Source organism: Coregonus lavaretus, assembly GCF_964263955.1.
Source record: "Coregonus lavaretus genome assembly, chromosome: 12".
In the NCBI taxonomy this organism is placed as follows: domain Eukaryota; kingdom Metazoa; phylum Chordata; class Actinopteri; order Salmoniformes; family Salmonidae; genus Coregonus; species Coregonus lavaretus.
Window position 1 is genome coordinate 11,218,170 of NC_139999.1, and position 10,174 is coordinate 11,228,343.

General features: G+C 41.6%; 2 protein-coding genes across 2 annotated transcripts; one reads left to right on the top strand and one right to left on the bottom strand.

The window, feature by feature from the left end:
* On the top strand, positions 1–1,994 carry LOC311137970 (uncharacterized protein). The gene is made up of 2 exons (XM_084172615.1): positions 1–181; positions 528–1,994. Exons 1-2 carry the CDS (start codon positions 135–137, stop codon positions 1,069–1,071), a joined length of 591 nt encoding a protein of 196 aa, XP_084028741.1. The 5' UTR covers positions 1–134; the 3' UTR covers positions 1,072–1,994.
* Positions 1,995–2,624: 630 nt separating this feature from the next.
* On the bottom strand, positions 2,625–6,317 carry LOC311137999 (uncharacterized protein). Its single transcript, XM_084172645.1, has 6 exons — positions 6,216–6,317; positions 5,131–5,815; positions 4,570–4,668; positions 4,326–4,387; positions 3,723–4,010; positions 2,625–3,343 (listed from the first exon to the last, which is right to left on the bottom strand). Exons 2-6 carry the CDS (start codon positions 5,804–5,806, stop codon positions 3,314–3,316), a joined length of 1,155 nt encoding a protein of 384 aa, XP_084028771.1. The 5' UTR covers positions 5,807–5,815; positions 6,216–6,317; the 3' UTR covers positions 2,625–3,313.
* Between the last annotated feature and the right edge of the window lie 3,857 nt (positions 6,318–10,174).

The window sequence follows — 10,174 nt, forward strand, 5'->3', positions numbered from 1 at the left end:
GTGGCAGGGTGTCGAAATGGCCATGCTGTTTCTTCTAAAGCTCTCTGACCCCAGGAAGAACCTCGTGCACAGGTGAGACGTCACTGTCTGATCATATTAGCTGTAAGACAGCGATCCCAGTTACTGGAAATCATATGCCACACAAACACCATGGTGTTACTGGCAAGAGCTTCCCCATCAGGTGAGAATTGGTTGAGTCACCATTTGTTATTTCAAAATAATGTCTGGTTATTGCATGATATCAACGTGGTTGGTGGATCTGATTTCAATAGATTTTCTTGTCAGGTTAACCCTGATTTCAACCAACTTGACTACAGGATTTCTAGGTGTGGTTCATTTTAAACTGTGGGCAATTATGAAGTGTCAATCAAAATTGAATGTTGATCTGTCATTGCCTGGTGGGTAGCTCCTGTCTGTCAGACATGTTCATTTTAATCTCTCTTCTACCGACTACTTTCCCATAACACTCTCAGTCAGGCTAGTGCAGCCAGTGCTCTCTCTTACACACTGTTTTGTGATGCTTTTAGGTTGTGGCCCTCTGGTCCTGCCAGGTTATGGCCCTGCAATCCTATCAGGTTGTGGCCCTGCAATCCTATCAGGTTGTGGCCCTGCAATCTTATCAGGTTGTGGCCCCTACGCTTTCTGGCGTCTGCCAAAGAAACACATACACAGTCTAAGAGTGCAGAGGATCCTCCTCCACAGCAGCGCCGTCGCTCCGTCCTGCGGTTCCAGCTCTCCACCACCAGCACCCATTACACAACCGAGACCCCCAACACCCCAACCGAGAGCCACCCTGACCCCCTGGGCTTCTCCCTCCTCTTCAACCTGGAACTAGCGATGGACAACCAGCCCAATCAGCCCAACAACCAGTCTCTACTCCATCACAGCGAGAGGCTGCTGCCACTGGAGTATGGCCCCTGCATAAATGAAGAGGAGACCCTGGCCTCCCCACACATCTCCTACATAGGGGTGGAGGAAGAGGAGGAGAGGATGTCACAGGGAGGGGATGAGGTGGAGGAAGGGTTAGCTCTCCTCCACAGCCTTCCTATGGAGTGTGCCAATACTGGCTAATGTTGGCTGACTTTAGGGTCAGGAGTTTTTCCTGATCAGGTCACATGGTTAGGGATGTGATTTTCTCAGCAGATGAATAGCAGACCTAAGCATGCCTGTATCCAATTCAAAACTAGTTTGTACTTTGAAGTATACTGTATGTTGAACCAGATTAGTGAAGTCAACTCTCATGTGCCGCATGAGGCAATAAGCACAAAAGCCCTCTTTCTGCTACGCTCTTCCATTCTCACTCCAGGATGCACAGTGACGGGAAGGAATGATGATCAGGGTACAGTCCCTCTTAGTCACATCACATAGTCAAAACAACTCCCTCATCATATCCCTTATCAGCTGACTTCCAGGTAAAGTAGTAGGTATTACTTATATTGTATTAGATTTATGATGTATTTTATGACATTGTATATGCATGGCTCCCTTGTAAAAGAGACACTGGTCTCAATGGTGACTCCCTGATTAAATAAAGGTCAATAAAAAAAAAAAACACTGTAGCAGTCAGACTTAAGACATGTAATGACTGTGGCCAAAGTTCCACAGGACATGTATTACACCTGAACTAGTTTAATCAGATTACTTTCAGGTATTTGATCGTTGGTATTGTTCATCAAGTGAGTGCCAGTCCTATGAGTGGGGGGCTACCCGGCAGAGATGCAAATCACATCTTGAACGGCAAACTCCATTCGCCCACTGGCGGTAGGAATTTATAGCCTTGGGTATAAGAAAGGAGTGAAATAGCAAGCAGGAGGACATATTTTGCTATATGGTTACTATCAGTGTTTGATAGGATCCTAATCAACACCATTATTTTGTTAGATGAATACTAATAGCTTTAGATTGAGACAATGTTAAAGCCTTTTTCACCTTGACCAACTGTTTTGCTGAGGTTAAGTGGAACTTGGTTCATTTAATAAAAGTACGTAAGAGGTCAACAAATGAAGAGGCCGTCGCTTTATTTTCTTACTCAAAGCTCTGACACAGTTGAAAGAATTCAGCTCTCTTTCTCTTGAAGGACAGTTAGGCAATTATCTAATCAATGTCAAATGCTGATACTGTATCAACCAAGGTACCATCAAATAATGCATTTCAATCAGTAGAAGTAGTAGGCTTTTTAACAAAAATATAATTTATTAAATGTTACAAAGTGTGAATGCCTGCATACACATCTATATAAATGTCACAAGTTTCATTAGCAGTTGTTCACCCATAAACAATGATGAAACTAAAGATTGCACTGCCAATAATTATAATTGTTATTTTAAAAAGTAAATACAATTATGCAGCAATTTTCATGTAATTGCACTAATACTAAGTGCACTGTGTAAACTGCTGTAAAGTGCATTCTAAAAATGCTGTAAAACATTGACATTGTAGAAATAATAATAATATATATATAATAATAATAATAATATAATATGCCATTTAGCAGACGCTTTTATCCAAAGCGACTTACAGTCATGCGTGCATACATTTAACGTATGGGTGGCTCCAGCGGGAATTGACCCGTGGCGTTGCAAGCACCATGTTCTAACAACTGAGCCACACAGGACCACAGTATTAGAGAAAATATATTTATACCACCTGGAAATATTGCTACATAAATGGCTTTGATCAATAGTTTGGTTCTTATTCTTTCACGTGTCATAAGTAGAATCCCCAGAAACAATTAATGACTCTAGGGTTACTGTAGGGCCGTGTTTCATTATCCTGGTCCTGGGGGGTTCAGATTTTAGTTCTTGCCCTAGCACTACACACCTCATGCAACTTATCAACTCATCATCAAACATTTGATTAGTGGAATCAGGTGTGTAGAGCTGGGGCAAAACCAAACATGTGCCCCCCTTGGGGTCCCCAGAACCAGGATGAGGAAACCCTGCTGTAGGGAGATAACCTATGTACCTATACCTTGTAGCAAGTACATGCAGTAACTGTAGGCTACATTGTACTTACTATCACTAATTCAAGTAAGTAAATACAGAATGCACCACGAGTGGTAAGTCCATAGTGCATATATTTTACTTGCTAACCTGTACACATAGTAGTTATATAGATTGACTAGTGTAGATTTACTGGTCCAAGGCCTACTATAAGTGGTTGTCATGTGGTGTTCCCTGGGTGACTTGCCTCTGGGTTTTATTTGTGTCTCAGGGAACAGTCCATGTGCTATTCCAATAATGAATATGTTTACTTTCCCCTGCAGTAGTTGGTCTCATTTGCATGTGGTGGTGCATAAATGATTAGGACCATCCTAGTTATGCAACGTCTGATCTGGATTAACCTGCAAAGCAACATAAATGTCATTAGAAACATATTTTATCTTCCTTGATTCACCTGCTAACAGCACTGTGGTTAAAGGTACAAAACAGGTTTTAACTTGTGTGTTGGCGGTGTTTCTGTGTCACTATCCCTTCTGACCTCTAGTATAGTTTAATTACCCCACAGGAGGCTGCTGAGGGCTCATAATAATGTCCGGAACGGCGCGAATGGCATCAATCACCTGGCGACCATGTGTTTGACGTATTTCATACCATTCCACTGACTCCGCTCCAGTCATTACCACAAGCCCGTTCTCCCCAATTAAGGAGCCACCAACCTCCTGTGATTTACACATAATTACATACATTCTAATTAGAAGAAAAAACAGGGCTGACTCTTGCCTCTGGTGTCTGTGTGAAGCGGTCCTCTAAGTAGCGGTTGCCCAGGCCCATGATGTGTCCTGTGGATTGTCTGGAGAGACAGGCCACCCTGGCTGTGAAGTCCAGAGTGAAGGCCAGCTTGACCAGCTCCGGGGCGTTGACGGGCCCGGGCCCAGGCCCAGCAGTGTGTGGTGTCTGGCGGCTCTGGCCTGTAGGGGTCTCTGTCTCCACGTACGTATCAGCCAACTGCTGGAAGGTACTGTAGGATAGCTTCTGGAAGAATGCGCTCAGGCTGGGGTTTTCCTTCAGCTATGGCGAGAGCAGGACATACTTTCATGAGTGAACATAGAATAATACGTTATTATCCATGAGAAAATAGCAAATTTAGCCGGAAATCCAGACCCGTTTTGTGCCAACGTTCCCCACCTTATACTCTGTGCCATTTACCAAACATGTTTGGCATAGGACACTGAGTACAAGGGGTGGAATGTTAGCACAAACACACTGGTACCCAGGCTATAGCAAGCTATCCTGGATGTGAAAGATACATTTAGTGTCAAAGATAGACTGTGTTAAGTTTCTCAGATACAATAAAACAATTTTTTGTAGGTTATGAACACAAACCTTGTTATCAATGACGTCTCCTTGCTGCTTCATCAGAACAATGATCCTTTTGATGACGTCCTCTGGAAGAAATGGATAGAAAGGGTCAATAGAAGTCTACACAGTTTTAAGTGATGTACTGTATTACATGACCTTTACAGTTTATATATAAAATGCTTATGTTGCTATTGAATCTGTGATTTCTATTACGATTAGATAAGACATCAATACACATGAGAACATTGCTTGATGATAGGCTACTTACCATCAGTAGAAGCTGTGTCTTTCTCCTCAGACACAATCTTCTCCAGCTCTTCTGACACTTTCTCATAGTACGAGTCTGTAAGCCCCACACTCACAACCGCTGTAGAGAGTAACAAGTAACAGTCTTTTTTTCATGCAATAACTCTCTAATAACTGGACTACCAACTAACTCTCTAATAACTGGACTACCAACTAACTCTCTAATAACTGGATTACCAACTAACTCTCTAATAACTGGACTACCAACTAACTCTCTAATAACTGGACTACCAACTAACTCTCTAATAACTGGACTACCAACTAACTCTCTAATAACTGGACTACCAACTAACTCTCTAATAACTGGACTACCAACTAACTCTCTAATAACTGGACTACCAACTAACTCTCTAATAATTGGACTACCAACTAGCGCCCGAGTCAACTAGGGCCCAATTTCCCAAAACATTGTTAAACTAAGATTATCCACAAAATCCTACGTTTGAACAAAAGGACCATAACAAAACAAAAAAACAGTACTGTGTGTGATAACTGTTTGGGTGCCATGCCCCCTCAAACCTACATTCAACTCCAGTTATTTCTGTGGTGTTGGTCCTGTTCCGAGCTGATGATCTCCTCACAGACCCTCTGAGGCTGTCACTCTTGATTTTTCTCAGAGGTCGTCTCCTCATGGAGCTCCATTGCTTTTTGATGGATTTATTTTTCGGCACGTTTCCTTGTGTCTGTCGACCAGTCTCTGTGCCAGACTCATGCTCATCTTTCTTGTCACTCCCCTTCCTCGAGAAGAAACCCAGAAAACCTTTCCAGAGAGACGTCTTTTTGCTCTTCTTCTTGCCCTCTTTAAACTTATTCTCCAGTTCAGTAGACGCCTCAATCTCAAGAATATCAGCAGGCCCTGGGATTTCTACAGGAGCCGCATTTGGTATAGCAAAGCCCTCGTCAGGTGGTGTGCTGGTGGCATTGCCCTCGTCAGGTGGTGTGCTGGTGGCATTGCCCTCGTCAAGTTTGCTGGGCCCGAAGGTGACCAAGGAGTCAATAGAATGCCGGTGGACTCTTCTGTGTTTCTCTGACAGTGTCACCCACTTTCGAGGCTTTGTTGGTGACCTCTGGTCCTCACATGTCCCGTCATTTAAACTGATGCTGCGCTTCACATACACTTCCAAGAGGTGACTGGTGTCCTTGTGGCCCAGATAGAGCAGCTGGGCCTGTTTGGGCATCTTCTTCTCTGTAACCTCCATGATAGGAATCTACAATAGATCATGCAAAATTATTTAAAAAAAAAAATCATTACTGTAAAGATATCTAGATTTATGCTCATGTTTTTCTTTCAACATTATGAGATGACACAATTGCATAATCGTCTTGGATATGTTGTTTTGGTTTCACTTGTAAAATAGCCTAAAGTAAAGTTTTCGTTTACATTTTCTGAAATACGGCTACACCAACGATTAAGCACAACATTGGGTGGCCAGAAAATTGCAAAACAGTTGTCACTGGTCGTGGTATTTTACGCAATGCTGATCTGACTTCTTCTTGAACATTAACGGTAGCCTACCATTTCCACTTCAACTTGCAATTTACCATGTGAATATGTCAGTCGACAACATTAAATAGAATAGAATATCATAGGTACAGTAGGCTACTCACTTTTTAAAAACTATCTTGCTGTTCCCTTCCCGGTAAATGTGTTGATTTCGACGTTTTGACTAGGTGAGATATCCGTACCTAAAAATGATCTCGTTCAACAAACACCCTTTTTGGACATAATATTGTCGCTTTGTTTCCGCCTTCTTTACCGACAGCCTATCACCACCCTTCATGCAGAGCGCGTACCTGGCTGAAGTGTTGCACTATTACAGGTGAGTAAAAGGCCTACAGTTAAATGCGTCATATGATTTCTTCTCAACCGTAGCTTAGGGCTTGTTTACGGTTTCGATGTTGTCCTGATCGTCCAACAAGGGGAAATTACGGAGTTGGTTCTAGTTAACCTGAAACGCACACACAAACACAAGCGCACGCACACACACCCACACACACAGTCAATGCTGCTGTTCAAATATTTAAAATATATATATACTATTGATACTACTACCCACTTTATGTATGTAAATCCAGTGTAAATTCAGTCCATTATTACTATGCAGACTACATCTTCTGCTACTTTTACTACTGATTATTTTTGGCTTGATTCTTTATTGTTATTATTGATTAATGATTGATGTAATGCATTGTTGACGGCGCTAACACGTTGAGGGCGCTAACACATGTTGAGGGCGCTATCACATAAGCATTTCACTGCACCTTTTATACCTGCTGGAAACTGCGTCTGTGACTAATACATTTGATTTGCTTTCATTAAAATAAAGCTACCCGATAAAGAAAAGAACATTGATATGGCCTGTATAATAACGCTGGTTCAGTGGCATATGCGACCAGAAACAAAAACCGAATCCTCACCCTTCTGTTTTATGATTGACCACTGGGCACAGTCAATTCAACTTTTATTACTTTCAACGGCAGCAATAAAGGCTTCCATCACCATTTTTGGATCTCTGTAGTCATACCAGTAAGTGGTTACACTGTAGCCTACTGATAAGAACATTTGTTGACTGCAGGGAAAATGCGAGTGACTACGTTTGTGGGCATTTGGACTTTCGGTTCAGCTGATAATAAATTACCATATAGGCTATGCCTAAACCTTTAGGTCTGGAGAAACACAAAAAAAAAATGATATTTCATTGAATGTGCTCTTTTTGGTGGGATGATGCAACATGTTCCAACCTGGCCTCAGGGCCATTCTGCATGTTCCCAAGCAGTGTTGTGTTACCAAGTCTATTATATTTAGATTTTATTCTGCAACCTTGGAAAGGATGGAGGACGGGAGGGAGAAGGAGAGGAGGTGGAGGAGGAGGAGAGAGAGAGAGAAGGAGGAGGAGAGGGAGGAGGAGGAGGAGGAGGAGGAGAGACTTACAGTCAGATATGACTGAGAGCGGCTCCAACTGGTGTGACCTTTGACCTAGAAAAACTTGCCCGGAGCCGAGAGAGACGGAGAAAATTCATCAACGGACTATGCTCCTTATAGGATGCTGGGGCTTTAGTCAAGTTAGTCTTTACACCACCTTAAAGGGACCTATATTCTCTGAAAGTGAAGTTTGAACAGTTCCTAAAAAGTGGATGGTGTCTGAGCCATTCGCTTAGAAGTGTTATGACTACACTGGACGATTCAAGAGAAGTGATCAAGACACAACTTGGCTACAGTAGATGGTTGTATTGGAGGGCCACATAGCCATTAGGCTGTAGTGGCATACACTTTTAGAGTCCATTGAAAGTCTATGCTGCACTCCTCATATTCAAGGCTACATTATTTGAAATGTAATCTTATTCCATCATGAATGGTATCTTATTAATCATGAAATCGATCACAGCTTATGATTGTGACCAGAGATGAATGTGAGGAGCTGAGATCAGAAAGGGGGATGGAGGTGACGTTAATGTCCTTGTTCTGAGTACTTTAGACTTGGGTTCATTTGATCTGAAATGTATTTTGGACTGTTAATATTATGGCTGTGATATTTCATTTTTAATGACTGCTGGCTTTGGTCGTGTTCAAAGCCTGTTAATTCATTTGCTCCAGTCAATGTCAGCCAGACATACTGTAGTCATATGGCCAGAATTTAGATTAAGCTGGCAGAATACTAACTCATACAAAAAGGGTTCTGTTGAATTCCCAGTGCATCATGCAATTCAATGCAGTCTACTCACTAGACAGCATCATCGTCAAAAACCAGCTAGCAATATATCTGGATTTACAATATAGGATGGCACACATAGCCTACATCGCATTTTAATTCTTACCACCATAACACTTGTATGTTGTTATTTTTATGAAAACAAAAACAACAACCATACAATACAATACAATACAACACAACACCATACTATACAATACAACACAATACTATACAACACAATACAATACAATAAAATAGAAAGACAATACGAATGGCCACTCCCATCAGTGGGTGCTCTGGTCAGTGGGTGTACTCGCCCCCACCCACCCCGAGACGCCAGCAGGGCGAAGCCCCTGCCACCGACCCAAAGGTATTTTCCAAGGGCGGGAAGGACCAAGGCCCGCCCGACGCCCAGGCAGGCCCCAAACCACCAGGACCAGCACACACACCACTCACAGCGGGAAACCAAAATACAAAACATACAATAATCACATCCCCACCCTAACCCCTGATTGGAGGAGCTCAAACATCTATACTGTGCATGTGTGTATGTATTTATTCCAACACTCATTAATTCCAACCTTCAGATAGCAACAGATAAACTCATATTTCCCATCATTCTACCATTTCCTCTTGCAATACATTTATCCATTCTACCATGGTTTCTCACTAGGGACTTAAACCTCCCCATCTGCAACACTTCTGCGGAAATTGCCCCCCAAAATAAACAAATGTTTTACAGAAGAGTACAATGATATGTCCTATTGACACCGTAGCACTTAGTACACCATAATAATACTTCAAAAATCAGTAGGCTACACATACTGTACACCATGCAATCGAACAATACAAGCCTCAATCAGTCAATCACATTTATTCATGAATCCTTTTGTAGCTTCACAACTGCAGCTTCCTCATCCGTTTTCACAAAGTGCTTGCACACAAACTGAACAATGTACACATACTATTCGGTCTTTCCTCTTCGTATCACTGTGGTTTAAATGCCATGATCATGACCTGCATATTGACTATGGCTGCTGACTCACTATGCCTTATTAACATCCTCTGTGAACACTGTGGATGGTGTGTAAAATGTCTCACTAGGACCTGCTGCACCGTTCACCCTGCGTGCTGCAGAGACACCCACTCTCTGCTGCTTTTCAATGCATATACTGGAACTGGAAAAAGAAAAAAGAGAGAAGTTTGTGTGAAGAGAAAAAAAAAACAAGTATTTGTTGCCTCTCCAAAGCCGTGAATTATACATGGCTGAAGTTTCAGTTTTGCTGGTCTCCTTTTAATGTAATGCACTAAAACCAATAGGTTAGTTTTATAGACAACTTGATGTTTGTGGATGGCACATTTACACATCACTGTGAATTTCCGTCTCCCTAGAGATGGACTAACATGGCACTGTTCTATTCTGTTCTATTCAATTCAATTTTCTTATATTCCATTCTATTCTCTTGTATTCTATTCCATTCTCTTATATTCCATTTTATTCTCTTGTATTCTATTCTATTCTATTCCATTCTATTCTCTTATATTCTATTATATTCTCTTTTATTATATTCTGTTATATTATATTATATTCTGTTATATTCTATACTTTGATATTCTATTCTATTCTATTCCATTGTCTTATATTTCATTATATTCTCTACTTTTATATTCTATTCTATTCTGTACTCAGACTCAGTACATGATGTACCCAGACTGACCTTATAGAAGGGTTACAGAGCTAGTAGTCAACAGCTGGCTCATGTGAAGGATGTTCAGTTATTTCTCTCCTGAAATACTAACCGGAAACTCATATAGTTACAGTGGCATATAGAGTGGCATTAGTGTTGTTCACCCTCTGTTGACCTTAGTCAGCCT

Coding starts and splice junctions, on each gene's coding strand:
- LOC311137970 (XM_084172615.1), top strand. CDS start 135: ATGCCACACAAACACCATGGTGTTACTGGCAAGAGCTTCCCCATCAG. Junction 182..527: donor GGCAAGAGCTTCCCCATCAG/GTGAGAATTGGT, acceptor TGATGCTTTTAG/GTTGTGGCCCTCTGGTCCTG.
- LOC311137999 (XM_084172645.1), bottom strand. CDS start 5,806: ATGGAGGTTACAGAGAAGAAGATGCCCAAACAGGCCCAGCTGCTCTAT. Junction 4,388..4,569: donor AGACACAGCTTCTACTGATG/GTAAGTAGCCTA, acceptor CATTTCTTCCAG/AGGACGTCATCAAAAGGATC. Junction 3,344..3,722: donor GCTTCACACAGACACCAGAG/GCAAGAGTCAGC, acceptor GTTGCTTTGCAG/GTTAATCCAGATCAGACGTT.